Source organism: Antechinus flavipes, chromosome 3 (assembly GCF_016432865.1).
Source record: "Antechinus flavipes isolate AdamAnt ecotype Samford, QLD, Australia chromosome 3, AdamAnt_v2, whole genome shotgun sequence".
Classification (NCBI taxonomy): Eukaryota; Metazoa; Chordata; class Mammalia; order Dasyuromorphia; family Dasyuridae; genus Antechinus; species Antechinus flavipes.
Genome location: NC_067400.1, coordinates 612,462,140 through 612,484,562, shown reverse-complemented (window position 1 = coordinate 612,484,562; position 22,423 = coordinate 612,462,140). Strand labels below are relative to the sequence as shown.

At 50.5% G+C, this 22,423-nt stretch overlaps 3 protein-coding genes across 3 annotated transcripts; all 3 read left to right on the top strand.

Moving 5' to 3' along the window:
* Positions 1-9,827: 9,827 nt before the first annotated feature.
* Positions 9,828-11,924, top strand: LOC127556085 (IgGFc-binding protein-like). The gene is made up of 2 exons (XM_051988965.1): positions 9,828-10,715; positions 11,234-11,924. The coding sequence occupies exons 1-2, from the start codon at positions 10,136-10,138 to the stop codon at positions 11,833-11,835; spliced, it is 1,182 nt and encodes a 393-aa protein (XP_051844925.1). The 5' UTR covers positions 9,828-10,135; the 3' UTR covers positions 11,836-11,924.
* Positions 11,925-12,388: 464 nt separating this feature from the next.
* On the top strand, positions 12,389-15,560 carry LOC127556095 (IgGFc-binding protein-like). Its single transcript, XM_051988975.1, has 3 exons — positions 12,389-12,989; positions 13,820-14,013; positions 14,899-15,560. The coding sequence occupies exons 1-3, from the start codon at positions 12,482-12,484 to the stop codon at positions 14,980-14,982; spliced, it is 786 nt and encodes a 261-aa protein (XP_051844935.1). The 5' UTR covers positions 12,389-12,481; the 3' UTR covers positions 14,983-15,560.
* Positions 15,561-17,655: 2,095 nt separating this feature from the next.
* FXYD3 (FXYD domain containing ion transport regulator 3) lies at positions 17,656-22,165 on the top strand. Its single transcript, XM_051988994.1, has 7 exons — positions 17,656-17,762; positions 19,641-19,703; positions 20,587-20,619; positions 20,715-20,738; positions 21,063-21,137; positions 21,246-21,282; positions 21,853-22,165. The coding sequence occupies exons 2-7, from the start codon at positions 19,664-19,666 to the stop codon at positions 21,869-21,871; spliced, it is 228 nt and encodes a 75-aa protein (XP_051844954.1). The 5' UTR covers positions 17,656-17,762; positions 19,641-19,663; the 3' UTR covers positions 21,872-22,165.
* The last annotated feature ends 258 nt before the right edge of the window (positions 22,166-22,423 follow it).

The following is a 22,423-nucleotide window of genomic DNA, read 5'->3' as shown; positions in this document are numbered from 1 at the left end:
GCTGCACCTCGGAGGGCAGATACTACCTGGCCGGGGAGACCTTCTGGGAAGGGGAGGATTGCCGGCGTTTCTGCCACTGTGATGCCTCCAGCCACGAGGTGCACTGTTCCGACTCCTCTTGTGGACCCGGGGAGAGGTGCGGCACCCTGAAGGGCATCTTTGGATGTCACCCGCTTGTCCCCAGGACCTGCCAAATAATAGGACAATCACAGTACATCACCTTTGATGGGAAAACTTATGACTTCCCGGGCACTTGCAAATACATCTTTTCTGAGTTATGTGGTTCCTTGGAACCCTCGCCCTTTTTCAGAGTGGAGATCAAAAAGGAGTATGGAACAAACACCCACATACTTGCAATCTCAGAGGTGCTCATCCTGATCAATGGGACCAAGATCCATCTTCATAGAAAAAACTCAGGTCAGGTTGAGGTAGGTCCATATTAAATGACCCCTCTATATTTACCTAAATTCACTAATCTCCACTTCTCACTATCCCATGGGTTGAGGTAGGTCCATATTAAAGAATCCTCAGTGGACCTTCTCTCTAGATATACCTAAATATACCTAGATTCACCAATCTCCACTTCCCACTATCCCATGGGTTGAGGGAGGTCCATATTAAAGAATCCTCAGCGGACCCTCTCTCTAGATATACCTAGATTCACCAATCTCCACTTCCCACTATCCCATGGGTTGAGGGAGGTCCATATTAAAGAATCCTCAATGGCCCCTCTATATTTATCTAAATTCACCAATCGCCACCTCCCACTATCTCTAGGGAAACTATACTCCACCCCAATTTTCTGAGTTGTCCTCTGCTTCCATAGGTGAATGGAGAGACTCTGCAATTCCCACTAAGCTTCAATTCTGGTGGCATCATCTTGTACCCCGATGGGTTCTTCTTGACACTTTGGACAGATTTTGGATTGACGCTTAGCTCTGATCTGGTCTATAGTCTCTTCCTCTCCCTGCCTCCCCACTACGAAGGCAACACTTGCGGACTCTGTGGGAACTTTAGTTGGAATCGTGAGGATGAGTTCCAGTCCCTAACGGGGGAACTTGTTGACAACCTGACTTCTAAGTGGAAAACTGAGGACTGTGAAGATCATTGTGATCGTAACGGCTGCCCAACCTGCACGGGACAAAAGCAGCTTATTCAGGGCAAAGCCCGATGCTGGATCCTCCAGGATCCCGGGGGACCATTCTCTGCCTGCCATTCTCAGATCGACCCAGAGCCTTATGTGGCCAGCTGTGTCAATGACATGTGCCTCTCCATGGACAACAGCAGCGTGCTCTGCCTCTCCCTCCAGACATATGTTGCTGCCTGTCAAAGGGCAAATATCACTCTTGGCCCCTGGAGGAATTCCTCCTTCTGTGGTGAGTCAGTCCTGATGGTGCAACACTTGTGTAGCACAGGTGTTACATCGGGGCTGGTTGAATCGAACCGGCCCCAAGCAGTTTCCAACGAGATTGCCAAAGTCAGTGTTTAATAGTGTTAGATCTTTTTGTTTTTTGTTTTTTTTTCCTTTCCTGAAAACATTTGAAAAGAGCCAGATCTGATATTTTTCTTGTCTCTCAGGCTTTCAGAGATGGTAGAGAATGCAACTGGAGGCACACTGAGATAGAGCACGGCTCATTCACTCATTCACCAAGTTTTTATTTCTATTCATACCGCGTCGTTGTTTTTGTTCTTGTTTGTCCTTTGTTCTCAAAGAGAACCATCACGTGAGAGAGATGATGCCATGAGATACAATTGGATTTAAGTGAGGGAAGGTTGTGTAAGGTCACCTGCCTCCCTTTCTCCTCTAGAGCCATATTGGTCCAATGGCCACATAGAGATCAGGATGGCTGGAGATGGCCCTGGATACAGCAAACATCCTTACACCTCACCCACGAATTCACTGACCCAATGACCTTCTTACTGTTTCTTATACAAAAATTCCATCTCCCAACTTTATAAATATCTGTTTTATGTTGAACATTACAAGGAAAAGGGAAGGGAAAGAAAGCACCCGCGCTTCTGCTTCAGAACCTTTATCATCTTGTTGTAGAGATAAGACTTCTTTGTACCCGTTAATCAAAGGGTCCATGGCCTCCCATGTGTGGTTATTCTCTCCCGGGCTACAGACTGAAAGCCTTTCTACTTATATTCACGGGCTACTCTTTTCTGCACTTCTCCATTGCAACAGATCAGTCAAAGGCTCATCACGTCATCCAGACAGGGATCGGAAGGACATAAATGTTAAGGAGATTTGGAAGGAAGAGCTTATGGTGGTGCTAGTCACAGGAAGTCTTTGTGTATTTTCAGTTAGTTCAGTCATATCCAACTTCCATGGCTCTGCTTGGGGTTTTCTTGGATACTGGAAGGGTCTGCCATTTCTTTCTCCAGCTCATTTTATAGAAGAGGAAACTGAGGCAAATAGATTTAAGTGATTTGCCTAAGGTCACGTAGCTAGTAAGTATCTAAAGCTGAATTTGAACTCAGGCCTTCCACACTCCAGACCTAGCACTCTAGCTGTGGTACCATCTAGCTGCCTGGTGGTCTTTATATAGTAGACTTTGAAAGAGAGGAAAGATTTGAAAATGTGAAGAGAAGCACCTATTTCTGGGGGTAGTGAGAAGACCCTTCTGGCTAGGAAAGAGGGAATCTCTATTTAACCTCATCTCCTGAACAAGGAAAGGGAACAAAAGCAGCCGGAGAGGATGCAGTTATGTTACGAATAGCCGTGAATCACAGCTTGAGAGATGTGGATTTGATCTGAAAGGAACCAGTGAACCACTCTCAGTTTCTGAGCTAGGGGATGCCACGACCAAAGTGGTTTTGCCATGGCCCAGTTGGGGTTCCCTCACCTCCAAGCTGTTTTTCCCCTTCCCAGCCCCTGCATGTCCCGCACACAGCTATTATCACCTCTGTCAAGACCCCCACAAGGTCCGGTCCTGTGCTGTGCTTCCACTTCCTCTGCCTGTTGGCCCACTTTGCTCTGAGGGCTGTACCTGCTTGGATGGTTACCTGTGGAGCGGGGACAGGTGTGTTCCACCAGATCGGTGTGGCTGCCAGCATGGGGGACGCTACTACAAGGTCAGTATGGCGGCCAGAGAAAGGCCTCATATCCAGACTGGCAGAAGGAGGTGGGATAGAGGGGTGGTGGGACACACTGGGGGAAGTGCTGCATCTGGACTCAAAGGACATGAGCTAAAACCCTGCTTAACGACACAACAACAATCCATGATAATATTAATGAGCATTTATGTAGCAGTGAGGGTTTGCAAAGTGTTTTATGGATCTATTCTCTTCTGATGCTCACAACAATCCTGAGAGGTAGGAGATATTGTAATCTCCATTTTACAAGTGAGGAAACTGAGGCAGGCAAGGGCCAACACTGATGTTCCTCTAGCAAAGGGAGCTCTCTAATAGGAGCCTGAGGGGCAGGCTGAGGGAAGCCACAGCTGTCTTCACAGGTTCAGGCTGTCTCACAACATTCCAGGCCTGCTTCCAAGAATAACCAGTAATTTATCTTTAAAAACCCTTTTTGAGGCTATGGTTTCAGTGTATGCGACCTTTCAACAGCATGCCTTTGACAGGCTTTGTCTTCACGGTGTAATGTAGGACTTTGTTTATCTGACCCAGTCTTTCCTTTCAGTGTCAGATAGCTAAAACATTCCTGTGATTTGTCCCCTGCCTGAATCTAGGGATATGGAGCCTATACCCATTAGATTTTTTCTTCTAGACTGTTGAAGTCTAGAAGTTCTGTTCAAGTTTGTTCTTGTTCAGCACACCCTGATTCAAGTGGGAGCTTTGGCCCGGCACCTTTCCCACTCCACCATGTGTCGGTCTCTACCCCACATATATACAAAGAAGCGCATCCCCACCCAGCCTCCTTCAGCTAGGAGGGACAGGACCTGGTGACACCATCCCCTCCCCCAACCTACCCCTCTTCCCTTTACCTACTTCCTCCTGCTAGGTTGGAGAGTTGGTCTGGCTTTCTCACTGTACCCACCGCTGCAGCTGTGATGCTCCCGGTCAGTTCCGATGCTCTCTGGCCCAGTGTCCTGAAGGGGAGATGTGTGCCCTGCAGGCTGGACGGCTGGGCTGTCAGAGCCCCATGGGCATCTGCACAGCCACTGGGGATCCTCACTACTTCACATTTGATGGAGCGGTCGCTCACTTCCAAGGCACCTGTGCCTATCAATTGACCCACACGTGTAAGGAAGCCTCTCTACCTGGGGACCTTTCTTTCCGAGTGGAGGCTACCAACAGAAACTTCCGCAGCCGGAGAGTCTCCTTCGTGACTCACGTGGAGGTGTGGCTCAGTAACCAGGACTTCAAGGCCCACGTGGTCTTAGAACGTGGCCAACCCGTCAAGGTAAGCATGAATTGGAAAAAAGGGAAAAAGTTGGTGGGAAGAGGGCCACCATTGTCAAGGAGACCTAAACTGAACCCTAACAATATAGCCAATCTCAATCCCAATTCTGCTCCCAGCTCTCATCTTCATACTAGGTTGAATCCATACTCAAATTCATTCTATTTCTAATACTTACCTCATCCTTCATCTGAATTTTAAAACTCCCTGGATTATACTTTTTTTTGTCTGGTTTAGGAGGCCCAAACTGGGCACAATGAGTTAAAAAATTGCAGAGAGGCAGATTTTGGTCGGATATAATTAGAACTGGTTGTATTGGAGAAACTAGGCATTGTCCTACTTGGGAAATGCAAGCACAGGCTTGATGCCCACTTGGTTGGGTTTTCATAGGGAAAAAAAAAAAACAAAAAACAAAAAAACCCAAAACTCTTGCTCAGCTATAGGACGAACCAGATGGTCTTGGTCTCCTTCCAATTCTGAGATCCTTGTGATTCTAAACAGACAAAAATTCAATTGGAAACTTAAGTCTTCATGAGTAAGAAAGGCAAGTTCACAGCTAATCCAGAAGTCATTTCTATCTGGCTTTAGACTGTTTTGTAGGATTTCTGGGGTCATATTTACTTTTCTTATTACTTTGAGGAAGACTGCCACCTTTAAAATAATCCTGCACCTTATAAATTCACAGATTGGTGGTTAAAGAAGGTGACCCAGATATGTACTGGTGGGGGTTGGGGGATAAGAAACAGTCTGTTGAAAGTGAAAATATGCCAGAGATAATGTATTATAAATGTTAGCTTTTAATATTATTATAATATTTATAGTTATAATATTATAATTTATATTATATATCATAATTATCTGATTTATAAATTTATTGATATATTATAATCATATAATTTATAATGTAATTTATATTTTATATTATAATGATAAAATTTATAATATAATTTGTATATTATATCATGATTATATAATTTATAATATTGTTTTTAGCTAACAAGAATATGTTAGTGGCACCTAAATAATAATATAATTTAATAATATAATCAAATAATTGATTTTGTTGTAGTCTGCTTAATTCATATGTTATAATTTGTTCAGCCATTCCCCAATTAATGATCATCTTCATAGACTTTTTTTTCAGTTTCTTTTTATTTTCTTTTTAATTTATGGAATAAAACAAACATTTCCATGACCGTACAATAAAATGATGATTGCGGATGAAACTAAAAAATAAAATAAAAAAAGAATATGTTAGGGGCCTGTGGAAAACTATGAGGTGAATCAAAGAAATTGAGATGACCTGACTTACAGAAAAAGGATGATGGAGCCTTCTTTCTCTAGTGGAGAATAGGGAGACTGAGATGTTTAAAAGTTGGCACAGATGGGATTTAGTCAGATACAGAAGGACTCTGATACTTCGTTCTCAGTGTGGAAAGTGCCTTTTCATTGTCAGCATTGGATAAGGAATCCTGTTTGAAAGTGTTGAAGCCAAAAGAGCACCATCCTTAGAGCAGGTCTGTTCCTCCCTCATCAGGTGGATGGGCACAAAGTCACCCTGCCGCGACAGCTGGGGCCCCAGGCCAGAGTGCGGCGGGAGCGGGGTCTGCTGCTGCTGCGGGTAGGAGAGGAGCTAGAAGTCCAGTACAATGGACGAAGCACCCTGTTTGTGAGAGTGGGCCCGGGATACAGGGGCCGTCTGTGCGGTATGTGTGGCAACTTCAACGGAGACAAGGAAGATGACAAGATCCTCCCTGGTGGGAGGCGAGCCCCCAGCGATGCTGCCTTTGGGAATGCCTGGCAGGCCAGTGCCAGTCCACCCGGGTGAGGACATTACCTGTCACCATCACACGGGGCTTCCTCTGCAGGCAGAGGGGTAGATCCAGAGGCTCTAGAGCCTGAGGGACACCGTTATAAGGCAGAACTTTTCTTGCTTGTAAGGTCTCAGACTAAGTATAGGGGAAAGGGGACAGACTTTGGGGACTAGAGGATGTGGTCACGGTAGACATTTAGTAAATATTTGCCGGACCGATAACCGTGTACCTTCACTGGTACAGCCAAGAGCATCTCAAAATTCAAGAGAAATTAAGCTTTTACTATTTGCTAGATAAAGGGTGAGGGAAATGTGAGAGGGGCATAAGAGCTGCCCTTGAACTTTCAGTGTACTTGCAGATGCCACATGTGGGCCAATCATAAAGCGAGCGTTCTAGGACCACATACCCTTAAGTATCATAGGTTGGACAAGGAATGTGGCTGAATCGGGTAAGAGGGAGGAAAAGGCGATGCTGCAATATGCAGAGAAGGGAGAGAAGGGCACTCCAAAGGTGGGCCAGAGGGTCAGGAGCACTGTGGGGAGGAACCAGAGGAAGGGCGGTTTCGTTGGAGCTGAGACCAACCCCTCTCCCGATCTGCAGCTGCCGGAAAGATTTTGTTGGAAGGGACTCCTGTGGTGAAGGGCACAGGGTGGCCCAGCTCTGTGCGGTCCTTTCCAATCATTCGGGACCCTTTGCTGAGTGTCACTGGCATGAGAATCCCGACCCCTATTTCCAGTCCTGCGTATATGATCTATGTCAATATGGGACGGCCAATCGAATGCTGTGTGCTGCTCTGGAGGCCTATGCCGAGCTCTGTGCCCTGCATAAAGTGAGACTGCCTGACTGGAGAACAAGCCTCGGATGCAGTAAGCATCACTCCCCCACTCTCTACCCCCAGCCTCATCATCTCCCCTAACTTTAATCCTAACTAACCTCATCCACTAATTCAAGATTTATTCCTTTTTCTTCTCTTTTAAGCCTCAGCCTGTTTTCCAGTCCAACTCACTTAACCTCTGAGAACATTGGGTTAGAGGGTCTTTAAGATCACTTGTGGTTCTAACATTATGTGATTGTTGTTTAATCAATTAGTTCTGACTCTTCCTGACCGTTTGGGGTTTTCTTGGCAGAGATTTGCCATTTCCTTCTTCAGCTCACTTTACAGATGAGGAAACTGAGGCAGGCAGGGTAAAGTGATTTGCCCCAGGATCACAAAAATCTTGGAAGTGTATGAGGCAGATTTGGCACCTGAGTTGGCGCTCTTACTCATTGTGTCACCTAGCTGCCCCAACTTTAGATGATATCGCTCTCTAACCCAGCCCCAACCTTATTGCTAACATACTAACCTCCAGCTTCCACATCCAGCCCCCATCCTTTCCCTGATCCCAATTCCCTCCTCCTCCCCTTATATCTCTGTTCTGAGCACGTGCACTTTGGCTGGTTTACAGGATGAGTTTGGGACTCCTGCTTCCGTCTAGGGGTGGGAAAATCAGGAGGGAAGAGGGGATGGGAAGCTCTATCCCACACCCAAATTTTTCTTTCTCTTTCTCCTCTCCCACTAGATGTTACTTGCCCACCAAACAGCTATTACGACTTCTGTGGTACCTCTTGCCAAGCCACCTGTGCCACCCTCAATACTAGCATCACTTGCACCCGGCCATGCACCTCAGGCTGTTTTTGCCAGGAAGGATATGTCCTAGAGAATGGGATCTGCATCTCTCAGGATCGTTGTGGATGTGTCCTGAACGGACAATACCACCCCTTGGGGGCTGAGGTGCTGCTCACAGACACGTGCAGCCAGAAGTGCACATGTCAGGGGCCGGGCCAGGCCATGGAGTGCCGTCCCCATACCTGTGGGCCCAGGGAAGTGTGCCGTCTGCGCAGAGGGGTGAGGGGTTGCTACCCTATCAAATATGGGACTATGTGGCTGTATGGAGACCCCCACCTCCAGACCTTTGATGGGGCTACTTTCAGCTTCGGGGGAACCTGCCGTGTTGCCCTGGTGCAAACTTGTGATACCCATCTCACCCCCTTTGCCATCTGGCTAAAGGCTGAGCACCAGCACTCCATGGTGACTTCCTGGGCCAAGCAGGTGGATGTGGATCTAGGTGGGCAGAGGTTCTCCCTTCTGGCTGGACAGCACAAGACAATCCAGGTAAGAGCTTCCCCCAAGTCTTCAGTAGAAAAAGCAAAGTCTCTTTCTTTCTTTCTTTTTTTCTTTCTTTCTTTCTTTCTTTCTTTCTTTCTTTCTTTCTTTCTTTCTTTCTTTCTTTCTTTCTTTCTTTCTTCCTTCCTTCCTTCCTTCCTTTCTTCCTTTCTTCCTCTCTTCCTTCTTTCCTCTCTACCCTTCCTCACTCCTTCTTTCTCTTTTTTCCTTTTTCTTTCTTTCTCTTTCCTTTGTTCCTTTCTCTTTTCTCCCTTCCTTCTTCCCTTCTTCCCTCCCTCCTTCCTTTCTTCCTTCCTTTTTCTGTCTTTCTTTCTTTCCTTCTTCTTTCCTTTTACTTTCTTTTTCTTTCTTCCTTTCTCTTTCCTTCCTTCCTTTTCCCTTCCTTTCTTCCTTTCATAATTTCATCCTTCATTCCTCCCTTCTTCCTACCCTCCCTCTCTCTTTCTCTTTCTTTCTTTCTTTCTTTCTTTCTCTCCCTTCCTTCCTTCCTTTCTTCCTTCCTTCCTTTCCTTCCCTCCCTTTGTTTTTCTTTCTTTTTTCCTTCTCTTTCCTTCCTTCCTTCTTCCTTCTCTTTCCTTCCTTTTCCTTTTTTCCTTTCATCTTTTCTCCCTCTCTCCTTTTCTTTCTTTCTCTTTCTTCCTTCCTTTCTCTTTCCTTCCATCCTTTTTCCTTCCTTTCTTCCTTTCATAATTTCATCCTTCATTCCTCCCTTCTTCCCACCCTCCCTCTTTCCTTCTCTTCTTCCTTCCTTCCTTCTTCTTTCCTTTTTCTTTCTTTCTCTCTCTTCCTTCCTTCTTCCTTCTCTCCCTCCCCCCTTCTCTCCCCCCACCCCAAATTGTGGTCACATAGCTAGTAAGTGTCTGAGGTTAAATTTGAACTCAGATTGTCCCAACTCCACAGCTTTGGACTTCTAATATCAGCTCCAGGAATTAGGAACAGGGAAGGAGAACAGCTGGGTGACTGTGAAGGGGCACTCAACAGCCATGAACAGTCAATTCACACATGCAGCTTACTGTATAATATTATCAACAACCAACTAGTTAGTGTATTAGTGTTTACAGAGCACTTTCTCCAAAACTGGAGAGCTGGAGGGACAGATGGTCCATTCTATAGATGAGCAAACTAAAGCTCAGAGAGGCAAAATTCCCTGGCTAGGGTCACATGAACCGAAACTAGTATCCAGGTCTTTCCATCCCATTTGGAGTTTCCTTGGCAAAAATTCTGGAATGGTTAGTCATTTCCTTCTCCAGCTCATTTTACAGAAGAGGAAACTGAGGCAAACAGGGTGAATCGACTTGCCCAGAATCACACAGTGTCTCAGGAAGATGAGTCTTCCTGATTCCAAATTCAGCACTGTATGCCCTGGACCACTTCGCTGCCCCTTCCTTATAGATATCATTGCCCTCAACGAAAGGAGATATTGATATTACCTTCCTAAAATCCATCGTATCCAACGCTCCCTGGAGGGAGGAATCATATTCCTCTCGGCAGACCAAGGGAATATCCTGAGGCTCTTCCTTGGGGGAAGCACAGTCTTGGAGATACTGCTCTTGGGAGCAGGACAAGGGAAAGTAGGAAAGAAGGACATACAGACAGGCAGAGGCAGGCCCTGAAGGGAAGGTGGGAGCTCTCCCAGAGACTGGCTCTGTCTTGAGGCGAGTCCCCTTTCCTGGGGTCCCTTTATGGCCCCATTGCTGGCAGCTTCAGAGCAGAAGGAAGGAGGATAATTAGGATTCGTAGCAGGAGGATTCCCGTGACGAGGAAGCGGAGCCTGAAGTGGGTCTGTGATTCTCGCCCATGTCTTCCTTCCAGGTGAATGGATCCCGGATGAATCTGCCCCTGGGGTGGGCTGGTGGCAGATTCCACGCCTTTTCCAGTCCCTCTGCAGTTGTGCTCCAGTTCCATTTTGGTCTTTCTGTGTCCTTTGATGAGTCCCGTTCCCTGTGGGTATTAGTCCCTGAGGCTTATGCAGGTTCCCTGTGTGGTCTGGGTGGAGATTTCAATGGGAATCCTAAGGATGACTTCAGGAGCCCCGGTGGTGCACTGATCCCTGATGCCGATATGTTTGCCAGTAGCTGGAGGGAGCCAGGACTTCCTACTCACTGCTCTGGAGGGGGGTTGGCTCCAAGGTGCCCACCGGAGAAGGAAGCCCAGTACCAGTCCCGGGCTTCCTGTGGCCTGCTTAAAGACCCAGACGGGCCATTCTCTGCTTGCCATGAGCTGACCGAAGCCCGCATCCACACGGACAACTGCATCCGTGATGTTTGCGCCAGCGACGGTTCCCAGGAGATACTCTGTGAGGTTCTCCGAAGCTACGCTCTCCAGTGCCAGCGGCGGGGATTCTCCATCCGGCCCTGGAGACAGGAGGTGGGGTGTGGTAAGTGGCCATTCCCAGGCGAGATCCCTGGTTCTTTAGCCAGCTCAAAATCACCTCTACAAAGCCTCCCAAATCCCATTGTACTCAAGGCTCCCAGGAGGGAGGGATCATATTTCTCTCATCAGACTGAGGGATACCCCGAGACCAGAGGTCTTGGCTCTTCCCTGGGGGGAGACTCTCCCCATCGAACCAAGAATAGCTTGGTCTGCTTCTTCTCCAGGGCTTTTATACTCAGAGGGTCTCCACAAATGAGGGGGTGAGTCCGGGGGTGAGAAGGATTCACACAAATCTTCACACAGCAAGCGACATTTTCCTGCGTCCAGAAAAACCAGCCTTCCGCCTACTGTGGGGCCACACAGGACTCCCTCCACCTTTAGCCTCAATTTCAGGTCGTTCTAAACTCCTGACAAGTCCGTGTCCTCCCCCTGCGTCTTCCCTGAGGCTGCTTTCTCTACCTCCTTCCTGAGCCAGAAAAGCAGCTTCTACCAAGTCCTGCTTTATTTCCTTCCTTCTTTCAGAGACGGCCTGTCCCATCCACAGTCACTATGAACTCTGTGGATCCTCTTGCCCCAACTCCTGTGCTGAGCCCAACCTGACTGCCAGCTGCCGCACCCCGTGCCAGGAGGGCTGCCAGTGCGATGAGGGCTTCGTGCTGAGCGGCGCTGACTGTGTGCCCCCAGCTCAGTGCGGCTGCACCTCGCAGGGCAGATACTACCTGGCCGGGGAGACCTTCTGGGAAGGGGAGGGCTGCCGGCGTTTCTGCCGCTGTGAGGCCTCCAGCCACCAGGTGCACTGCTCCGACTCCTCTTGTGGCCCCGGGGAGAGGTGTGGCACCCTGAAGGGCATCTCTGGATGCCGCCCGCTTGCCCCTGGCACCTGCCAGGCACTGGGGCCGCTCCGGTACATGACCTTCGATCAGAAGACCTTTGACTTCCCCGGCACCTGCAAATTCATCTTGTCTGAGCTGTGTGTTTCCTTGGGGTCCCTGCCCTTCTTCAGAGTGGAAGTCAGAAAGGAGAACTCTCCGAGCGCCCCCGTAGCTGCCATCTCAGAGATAGTTATCTTGGTCAATGGGACCCAGATCCATCTTCAGAAAGAAACTCCAGGCTGGTCCAGGTAAGTTCATCTCGACAAGAAACCTCTCTCCAAATGCCCCAGATCAAGATCCACCAATGGGCAAAAGCAGAATGCTGCTTGGACCTCCCCATCAGGCAGACACTCCAAACCGGGGTCCGTAGTCTGAACATGAGTACGGAGCCCATCTGAGGTGGGATTTACGCCTTTCTTTTGTCTGGAGAGGTGAATGGCCGCCGGGATCGTGTTGCAGGGGCTTGGGAAACCCAGAGCCATACTCGCCTCTTGTACCTGTTTTATGGGGGGGGAGGGCATATATCTATATGTGTGTGTATGTATATGTGTTATATATATTTGTGGGAATATATATAGTATACATATTTACATGTGTATCTACATATACATATGAATATACACATACATGTGTGTAGTATACGTTTAAGATCTATGTGAACTCTCTGCTGCTCATTTCATTATTCTTGCCCCTCTCCCCCTAACCATCAGTCTCTTGGGTGACTAGAGGCCCTTGGAAACCTGTTCCTTTTCACCCCTCAGCGCCCAGCTCCCCAATTGTCCTTTCCTTCCTAGGAAGGCTCAGGGCAGGCAGGGAAAGAGAATGGAGTTCCCAAGTTGCCCCTGTTTCATTCCCTCAGGTCAATGGGGCTCCGTTCACGCTTCCGCTGAGCCTCAACATGGGCGACATCCTCCTGTACCAGGATGGCTTCCACCTGACGCTGCAGACCCACTTTGGGCTGATTTTCGCCTCCGACTTGGCCCACAGCCTCTTCCTGACCCTGCCCCCGAGTTACGCGGGCCGGACCTGCGGGCTCTGTGGGAGCTTCAATGGGAGGTCTGGGGGTGCCTCTCCAGCAGAGGACCCAGGGGCTTCCTCTGCCTCTGAACGGAAGCCGGATGATGATCAGTGTAAAAGCAACTGTACCCACGGCTGTCCAGTGTGTGTGGCGCAGGAACAGCTCGTGCCAGCCAAGAGCCGGTGCTGGATCCTCCAGAACCCCCGGGGGCCCTTTTCCTCCTGTCACGTGGAGATGGACCCAAAGCCCTTCGCCTCTGCCTGCGCCCATGAGGTGTGCCTGTCTCCGGGCGACAGCCACGGTTTGTGCCGGGCCATCCAGACTTATGCTGCTGCCTGTCAGCGAGCCAATGTCACCGTCGGCGACTGGAGGAGCCCCTCCCTCTGTGGTAAGTGGGCAAGTCCCGCTCCTGCCGCAGTGTGCCCTTGGGGTGCGGGATTCCCGAGCCCAACAACCAGCAAGCAGAGGGACGATGGCCACCCCCCAGACTGTGTCCTCCCGTCAGTCAAAATGATAGTAACCAGGGCTGAAGTTCAGGTCATGCTGTGGGACTCACAAAACACCGTATTCTCATCATTCAGCCCCCTTTCAGGAAGGAATCGTTCCCTTCTTTACCAAGGAAGATAGTACACTGAAAGTTGACATGATTTTCCCAGTCACACAGCTAGAAAGTCTCTCTTCTGACTGCCTCTCAGTGTCTTTTCCACTTCTATTTAGTGGAGCAACTTCTGTCTCTCTCTGTGTCTCTCTCTTTTTTTCCCTTGAGGCAATTGGGGTTAAGTGACTTGCCCAGGGTCACACAGCCAGGAAGTGTGAAGTGTCTGAGACCGGATTAGAACTCGGGTCCTCCTGGCTTCCTGGTGCTCTCGCTCCTGCGCCCCCTAGCTGTCCCCTCTGGGTCTCTTCTAACATGTCATTTCACTTTATTTAATGGAGCATCCTCTGTGTGCAGACGTGTGGGCCTGAGCTGAGGAAAGACCCAAATAATCCGCAGCTCACTCCGGATCCCTTGTGAAATGCCTCGGTACTCGGAAGAGAGATATTCTGAAGGGACACAGGATAGAGTTTAAGGGGGTCTGGGGGGTTTTCCAGGAAGAGGAGAGTGACAAAAAGGCTTAGAGGGGCTTGAGAGCCGGGGGAGAACGTGCTCTGGCTCCTTACCTCGGACCCCAGGCGCTCCAGGACCCTCTGCAGCTCCTCGCTCTCCTCCCTCCGCAGCCCCCCGATGTCCCCCCCACAGCCACTACGAGCTCTGTGCCTGCCCTCGCCGGCGCTCCTGTCCCGGCTCGGAGCTGCAGTGCGGGCTCCTGTGTGCGGAGGGCTGCGTCTGTGACGACGGATCCTTGCCCCGGGGACCCGGCTGCGTCCCAGCCCCGGAACCTGGCTGTGGCCACCAAGGTCGGCATTGCCTAGTGAGTTTCCCCCTGACTATCCCCTATAGTCTTGGGGAAAGAGACAGCTCAGTGCTTCCACACTGGGTTTCCTCATCCCCTGGGACTACTGATGCTAGAACTAGAAAGGAGCACAGGGGTCTGCTTCCATTCCTATTTTAGAGAAAGGAAGACTGAGAGCAAGAGTGAAGCGATTCATCTCAGATTGCAAAGGTGATTAAATGACAGAGCTGGAATTCCAATGGGGGTCCGCTAATGTACACTCTGCCACATTGCTCCCCTGACTCCAGCTGTCTAGCAGAACATCCATCCCTCCCTCCCTCCCTCCATCCCTCCATCCATCCATCCATCCATCTTTCATCCATCCATCCATCCATCCCTCCATCCCTTCTTCCCTCCCTCCCTCCATCCATCCATCCCTCCATCCATCCTTCCCTCCCTCCATTCATTCTTTCCTCCATCCATCCATCCTTCTTTCCATCCATCCCAGAATTCAAATATCCAGCTCTTGTATCCTCATAGTCTTTATTATGCACCGAATGGTGTCCTGAGCTGTACCATGCCCCTGCCCCCCAGAGCCTGGCTCTTTCCTTATCTCCTGATGCCATCAGAGCACGTGGCAGACGAGCTTTTCTCCTGCCCTCTCAGCCCCACCCACCGACTGGCCAGTGCCTTCTTGCTTAGAGGGAACCATCAGTCAGTAGAGGAGAAAACCCAGCGGATTCTCACATGAATTATTCCTGATGACCTTCAATTACACAGGCAGGCAGGGCAGGTGGTTTCCTCATCTGCTGGATGAAAGTGCCCAGAGTGATGGGCGTGTGAGTGGCCCAGAGCTTGGCTCAGGCCTTTCTCCCCTGTTTGCTCCTTCTCCCCTGGACTCCCCAGCTTCCTCTCCTCCTCCAGGAGCTGAGCCCTGAGAAGGCGTCACAGCTGCTGTGGAGACCACGGAGTAGCCGCGTTTGTCTCCAGAGGAACCATACCGGCTAGATCCGAACCGGTCCGGCTCGAGCTCAGGAAACGGGGAGGCGGCGGCGGCATTCAACCAGCCGCAAACCTCTCCCTCGATCGGGCCCAGTCATTATGAAAGCGCGACCACAAGCATCTTCCTGAGCCAGACATCTGGCTCGGGGACTGAGGAGGAGCTGTGGAGCACAGCGTGCTTTTAGCTTCCCACGTCTTGGGGGTGGAGGTAGGGGTGGGAAACAACATCGGGCTCTCCCAAGCCGAGCATGTCCTTGGCTCCCGTCCTCCCCCCTCCGCTCCAAACCCAGACCAAGCTGCTGGGACTCAGCACTTTTTTCAAGGTGGGGAGGTGGGAGGGAGGGAGAGACAGGAATCCAAGGGCCTCAGTCATCTATACAGCACTTCCTTTGGGGTTTCTCTCCTGTTCTTCCCCACAAGTTGTTAGATTCATTCATCTGCTTAGTAGCTGCTCCCCCTTTCCCCCCACCCCCGAGTCCTGTGTCTGACCGTGTGTTGTAGGGGAGGCAACGCCAGGATCTGGCCCGGTCCCTGCTCAGGGGGAATTTGTTGCCCATTTGGGGAAATAAAAACGCATGCAATGATGACATCGCCGTGGATTTCAAGGGCAGTGGCCACAAGGATTCCTTAAAGACCTGTTGATTCAAGGACTGACGTTTTGTAGTTCCAGGCCCCAGGGACTAGGAAAGTTGAGCTAGATCCGAAAGAAGCGGGGGCAGGTGGACATTGTCCAGGCTTTATTATATTCCTGTGATGGGGGTCAGAAGAAGGGAACATGGGGAGCACCTTGTGGGCCAAGAGTTGTAGAGGCCGCAGTGTGAGGGGCGAAGGTGGAGCCCACCTTGCGGGGGCACGGTGCAGGGAGCCTGAGACACAGGGGAGCCGAGGGCACGGGCCCCTGGGGCAGGGGCTTGGGGACAAGGGCAGCGTGCTAATGTCCTTGCACGTGATTCTCGGCCCATACATGAATGTGCAGCGTTGGAATGGTCTGGCCTGGGCCTACCACAGTATCCAGCTCATCTTTGGGGTTTCCCCAGCAGAGGGCAATGCTGTGCCATGGCCAAGCCTTCTTGGGGTCCTCTTGTAGGAAAAGAAGCTGGCCAGGGGATTTTCCAGGGGACTGGGACCTTCGTGTCCCAGATAAAGAAAAGCTGTCATGTTAGGACTGACATCTCTGAGCCTTTTCCCAGGGAATCTTCTACAAGCAGCAGCCCACCCCCCACCCCTAAGCCCCCATCTGTCTCCAGGTCAAGGCTGTTAGCCTTCACCCTTCTCCAGGGGCTTGGGATCCTAGAGCCATTCAGACTCCAGAAGTTGGGTGGGGGGGCGCTGAATTCCCAGGCTGTGGGGGGCCAGGTGGGGCTCAAGGCCCTGGCCAGCTGGATCTGACTCAGAGGAATTGAGAAATGCCTTGGAGGAACCACATCTAGACAGCAGATGGCTCTGGGGAGTTTCCCTCTCTTTCTCTCTTTCCCCTCCCCTCTGCTGAGAAGTAACAGCAACCCTGAGCCATTTTTCCTAAGCATTCATCCTCCTCTACTCCACTCCACTCCGGAGCGATCCCCTCCCCCAGCTCTCTCCATTCCCATGTCAACCTTCTAAGAGGTGGCAAGCCTTCTCTCTGGCCACCAGCCCCTCGCCCTCACACCTAACCCTCTGCTTGGCTCTCTCTGCCCGTGGTCCCCTTGGCCCCGCCCCAGGAGGCAGAGCGGGGGCACCCAAGCTCCAGATGGTGACCAGAGCGGGAACAGAAGCATCTCCTTTGCCAGCCCCTGCCCCCTCCCTATGACCCCAATCCTTTGCCAGCTACTCAATAGCCCCTTGTTTCCAGTCCAGCCCCCAAACAAAGCTCTCTCTGTGGGGAAGGAGCAGCTTGGGGGGGGGGTTGCCCCCAACTGGAAAGGCCAGGGCCATCTTGGGTTCCATATGGACCCCTGTCTGGAGGAATGTGGGGAGGAGGGGGAGTAAATGTTAGAGGCGGGGAGGAGGGATGAGAAAGAATCGCACTTGAGTCCACACTCAGTGGATGGCCAGTCCGTCACGAAGCATTAATTATACCCTTACTATGTGTACTCCACTTCCTCATATCACTTGTAGCTATGGCCCTTCAAATCCACCCGGGGCCACTCCCAAGCCCCAGGCATTCTCTCTTGGGGTGAGGTTTTCACTCTCCTCGATGCCCCTGGAAGGGATCAACAATTGAAGATATTAACTGGGAAAGGGGTGGATGGGAGAGAGTACTTTGGCCTCGGCCTCTGGTTGGGTGCGGTTGCAGCCTCGGGTCCCAAGGGGCCGGAAGGGGTCTCCGGGCTCTCGTTTTCTATTTTCTCCACAAATATCTCAAGGCCCTCCCTCATGACCCAGTGATCCTAGCAATACCTTCAAAGCAGCTACCAAGTTCTTGGTCAGGGGTCTCTCTAAGAGGCCTCTCTATTGTTGGTCCCACTTAGGCTGGGCTTTAGGTGGAGGAGGTTAAAGTCCTCAGATAGGATCTCCAGTTTTCCTGAGAGCCTTGTTCCTCTCCTTATCTGTGCAGATTAACTAATCCTCCGATTCTGTGGGGGTTTAGGCAAATGGGACCTTCTGATAAGAGAAGCCTGAACTGCCCCTTTAAGAGCAAGGGTTGGGGCGGGGGGAGCCCTGCTAGAGCCCCAGGGAGTCAGACCTGTTCCCTACCTGCCTGGATTTGCCCAGGGCGTGTCTGTTCTCTATAAAGAGGCTGGGTCTGGCCCAGCTACAGCAGCTTCGGTGCCTTCTTGCCTTCCCAGCTCTGTCCTGCCATCCAGGTGAGCTCCAGAAGCCCCCACTACTCTAACTCAATTTATTAATTGTGTCTTCTCTGCCTTGGCTTGGTCCCGGCCCAGCTCAAACTTGATAACTTCCTCTACCTTGTCTCTGTACCTCTCCCCTGACCCACCTTCCGTCTCTGCTTTCCTCCTCTTCTCACTTCCTCTGTTGGGGGACCTTCCTCCGTCCCTCCGTGGGTTTGGGGAAGGGCTGTCTCTGTGTAGACCACAGACAGTTGACTAGAACTGGAGAAGAGAGATTTGTTGGGAATCGAGGCTTTCCAAGCCTGGGGACCCGTAGCACGTTGGGATTGTAAAGTATTGGAGAAATGCAGTAAAGGGGAACCTGAGGCGCTGGGGCCAAGGAGGAATGAAGGAGAAAAGCCAGTACTATTGGTCACTTTGAGTAAGGGAGGTAACCCAATGCATGAGGGTGACTGTAATGGAGACGTTGGTTTGGGAAAGTCCCATCTCAGTCTGTTAGAAGGGCAAAGAAAAGCTCGGGATGGTTAGAATGAAAGGGCACCGATGTGCTCACTAAATGGAGGAGACCTCCTCTGAGATTTAGATACTGAGACGTCCGCTGGTCCCCGCGATCTTAAATCACAAACCGGGATCAGGTATAAAGGCCAGGAAGGAATGCAGTAATAACATGATTAAGGGCAGGGTAGCTTATCAAAGTCACAAGGAAATCGCATCATTAACAAAAAGTAATGAAGTGTGTCATAATAATGTGAAATAACAGGGGAGGCAGGGCAATGACCAGGGTTATTGGAGTACCTTGGAATAACAGGAAGTGAGGGGGGGAATAACACGGCACTCCGCAGCAATGCATGAAGTGGAGGATGTTGTTCATAATCACCTGGAACAGGAGCGGGGGCTACAGCGTATCTCAAAGTAAAGGGCGCCGGCAGTACCAGGGAGCCTCGGGGACTGATCACGGTTTAATGGCCACAGCCCAGGGAGGTAGCACAAATGAGGCGTGAAGCATTGGCAGTAACACAGAGATCCCAAAAGTCAACAGTAATAGAATATTGCCTTTCTGCCTCTGGGATCAGGGCTGACACCATCATAAGAGGGGGAAAGGATGGGAGAAATACCCCACACCGGTACTAATTTCAGAAAGAGACCATGGGAATATTTCCCAAAGGCAGGGGGGTCCTGCCTCTTTGGATAGAATAAGAAATGGCCCAGAGAGGAGGAAAATGCAAGATTCCAAGGGCCCAGAAATCAGAGAGCTGTAGGGAGGTTGGCAGAATCCACAAAATTCCCTCGAGTTAGAGTTGCTCCTTCTCAGCTCTGACGGTAAGTTCAACCCCCTGGGGTTCAGCTGTCCTCTCTGCTCTACCGCCCACGACCATGACCTCCTTCCTCTCCCCCTAGAACAGACAGATGTGCCCGGACAGCCCCAGGCTCTGGCCCGTGGCCCGTGGAAGGGATGGGCTGTTAAGGCTCCAAGTTGTCTGTGGGAGAGACAGGCTGGGAAGGCAACCTCAGCCCGTTCAGAAAAGGGGCATGTTGCCACCTGGCCCCGGACTCCTCCCTTTCAAGTGCCCCCACCCAAACCTATCTCATACTCCCCCACGGCTACCCCATTCGCCATCGCTCCAGCAGACAAAACCCCACTCTCCTATTTCTCTGTTGGAGAGACTTGGTCAGCATCTGCCCTCCCCCAGCTCCCTTATCTGCGCCATTCATTCTCCCCTTTATCTGTTCTCTCCCTTCTTATCATCCTACCCTGGGCTCAACAGAAAGACTTTCCTGCCTTTTTGTGCCCCTGTGTACATATGTTTGAGGTTCTGTGTGGGAGGTGGGGGAGGGAGAGGGAGAGAAGGAGAGAAGGAGAGGGACATGTTCCATTAAGATTCCTCTCAACAGGGTCCAACCCACTGAACTCCAAGATGCAAGGGATAATGGTGGGCATTCTACTCCTGATGGCGGGTGAGTACCAGTTTCAGAGACTGAAAATCTGTTTCTTTCTATAGACTTCTCCTTCACATGAACCCAAAGCTATCACACATGAGAACCCAAAGCTATCACCCATGATCCTCTAGCATTTCCCTCAACCCAAGCTGGGGAGCACTCCACAAACCATTTAGAGAAGGCAGTCACTTTTCTAGTAGGAGGTAGATGGAAGAGTTTTGTGCTTTGAGAAAGATGCCAGATACAAAGACTGGAAGTCTCTGTACCTAGAGAAGGACAAAAAGGTGGCTGAAATGACTCCTGGGAGTCTTTGTTCCCAGAAAAAGTCAAAAAGGTGGCTGAAATGACCCCTGGGAGTCTTTGTTCCCAGAAAAAGTAAAAAACATGGCTAAAACACTGCCCCCCCCCACCAAAATCAGATATATTTAATATTATTGAGGAAGGGCTTCTAAGATGCTGGAATGAACAGCAGCAACTGGAATGAGATTGGGAAATCCAAAGTCCAGGAGAGAAGAGATGCTGAGTGACAGGTGCTGAAGTGCTGGGGGCAGTCACATGGACCTTATGGGTAAGAGTAGCGATGAATGGCGTCCACTCAAACTGGATGGAGAGGGCTCATTTCCCCCTCTCCTCCTTATCTTGAGGAGGAGAATGAACGAATAAAACACCGTTGCCCATACTGCCAGTTTGAGTGAGCCCCCCATTCTGAGGCACAACTGTGTCACCCTCCATACCTAACACTACTGGCAAGCTGACATCACCCCTTTGGAAGGATACAGCAGGCAGGTATCCTCCTGTGCCCAGAGCTACCCACTAAACGAAATGCAAGAGCTCCCCTGTCTCTGATTGCCTTCAGAAACCCACTCTCTCTCTGCTTTCTCTTTCTCTTTGTGTCACACAGCTCTGCCTGTCCTGGAAGCTAATGACCCATTTGGTGAGTTACCCCCAATTGCTTACCCCCCTCCCCAACTTCTTTGGGGTTGCAGGTAGCCTCCCTCCTGACCCCATTTTCTGTCTTTTTTCCTTCAGATAAGGACAGCCCTTTCTATTATGGTAAGAGCTTCCTTGGTTTTTCCTCCCCAGGGTCCTGGGGTGAAGGGGGTGGAAGCTGCTTGGGACAATGCCCTCTGGAGAGGGTGGTAAAAGAGAGAATATGGCGGTGGGCTGAGGAAGGATGGCGAGACAGGGCCCAGAGAGAGAATACCTCCAAATCAACCTGTCATGAAACAGCAAGGTAGATGTTGCCATCTGAGCCCTTCCTGAGCTTTTTAATCAAAGATGGCTTCTTGGAGAAGGTGAGCTGGCCTTTGAAGAAGGGGAAGAGGTGGCCAGACTTGCCAAGGGCAGAAACCAATCCATCACGCCTCTCTCCCACAGACTATCACAGTCTACGTGTGGGGGGCTTGATCTGCGCTGGCATCCTGTGCGCTGCCGGTATCATCGTTGTCATGAGTGAGTCTGGGGAATTAACGAGGAGTGAGGAGCTGGGAAACCAAGGGGGCAGTGAGCTTTCCCTGGGCGAAGTCCCTTCACCTTCTTCCGTTCTTCTTGCTCATGCAGGTGGCAGATGCAAATGCAAATTCGGCCAGAAACACAAGTAAGATGGAGCGCCAGTCCTCTGACCCGTTCTGCCCCAGAGTCCGTGGCCCTGTTAGGAACCCAAATCCTGGTAGCTGGGAGAAGGACCCCTTTCTGTCCCCCCCAGACCCATCCTCTTAAATTCCCTCTGCATGGAAGGGATCCCAGAATTCCTAATGCCTTAACCCTTAGTGGTTTTTAATGGAGGCCAATGGGCTGGAAGCTCAGAACAAAGATGCCTTTTGGGGATGGGTTGCAACAAAGGAACGCTTGGGTCCCTTCCAAATTTCAAAATCTCTGATTTGGGTGTGTATGTGGGGGAGGTGATTGTCTGAAGAAACTGGAAGGAAGCAGGGTGGGGTTGGCCTGTGGGTGACCTGCTCCCCTATCCTCCACCCCCTTGTCCTTCTCTGCAGCCCCAGGCCAGTAGAAATCCCACCAGGTAGGGAAAATGCTTCCAGTTTAGCAGGCTTTATCTGGAATGGGGAGGAAATGAATGTAGATGTAAAAACAGAGAAGGAAAAATGAAATGATGAGCTCAGAAACTAGAAAATCTAATCTTTCTTTCCTCTCTTCCTCACCCTTCTAGGCCCGGCAGTAACTGCTGAGTTGCCCCAGCCTCCCTGACCCTGCAGAGCTCTTTTTTGTTCTTTTCCCCTGACCTCACCTGTACATCACCTACGATTTTGTACTCCTGACAACCACTGACCCGGCATCTCTCTGGGGACCCTGGTCCCAGGTGGACATTTTTTTTTACATGTATTTTTGAATTAAGCCATTCTAAACTCTTCAAGATGTCTAGTGAGAGGGAGAACAGCGTGGATGGGGGCGGAAAGGGTTGAAACCTAGGCTGTAGAAGAGCCCTTTTTGTTCAGGTTCACATAAACTCCTCCTCTCTTAAATTTCTTTGTTGGGAAGATGATGTTTGATTTCTGCTTTCTATCACAACGCTTGAAAAGAGGGGTCCCCACGGCAAGTTTATAAAAGCGGAGGCCATTCTGGGCCCTGGCTGGCCCATCTCTACCAGCGTCAGACCCCAGGAGTCCTCCAATAACCCAGCAAAGAAGCTTAGCTAAAACCTGACAATAACTTGCCCCTAGGCAAAGACTCTCAGAATAGCCTGCCCCAAACCTTGCTATTTATTCCTCAGGAGCCCCCTA

Coding starts and splice junctions, on each gene's coding strand:
- FXYD3 (XM_051988994.1), top strand. CDS start 19,664: ATGCAAGGGATAATGGTGGGCATTCTACTCCTGATGGCGG. Junction 19,704..20,586: donor CATTCTACTCCTGATGGCGG/GTGAGTACCAGT, acceptor TGTGTCACACAG/CTCTGCCTGTCCTGGAAGCT. Junction 20,739..21,062: donor GGACAGCCCTTTCTATTATG/GTAAGAGCTTCC, acceptor TCTCTCCCACAG/ACTATCACAGTCTACGTGTG.
- LOC127556095 (XM_051988975.1), top strand. CDS start 12,482: ATGGGCGACATCCTCCTGTACCAGGATGGCTTCCACCTGACGCTGCAG. Junction 12,990..13,819: donor GAGGAGCCCCTCCCTCTGTG/GTAAGTGGGCAA, acceptor CTCCCTCCGCAG/CCCCCCGATGTCCCCCCCAC. Junction 14,014..14,898: donor ACCAAGGTCGGCATTGCCTA/GTGAGTTTCCCC, acceptor CTCCTCCTCCAG/GAGCTGAGCCCTGAGAAGGC.
- LOC127556085 (XM_051988965.1), top strand. CDS start 10,136: ATGTCTTCCTTCCAGGTGAATGGATCCCGGATGAATCTGCCCCTGGGG. Junction 10,716..11,233: donor GAGACAGGAGGTGGGGTGTG/GTAAGTGGCCAT, acceptor TCCTTCTTTCAG/AGACGGCCTGTCCCATCCAC.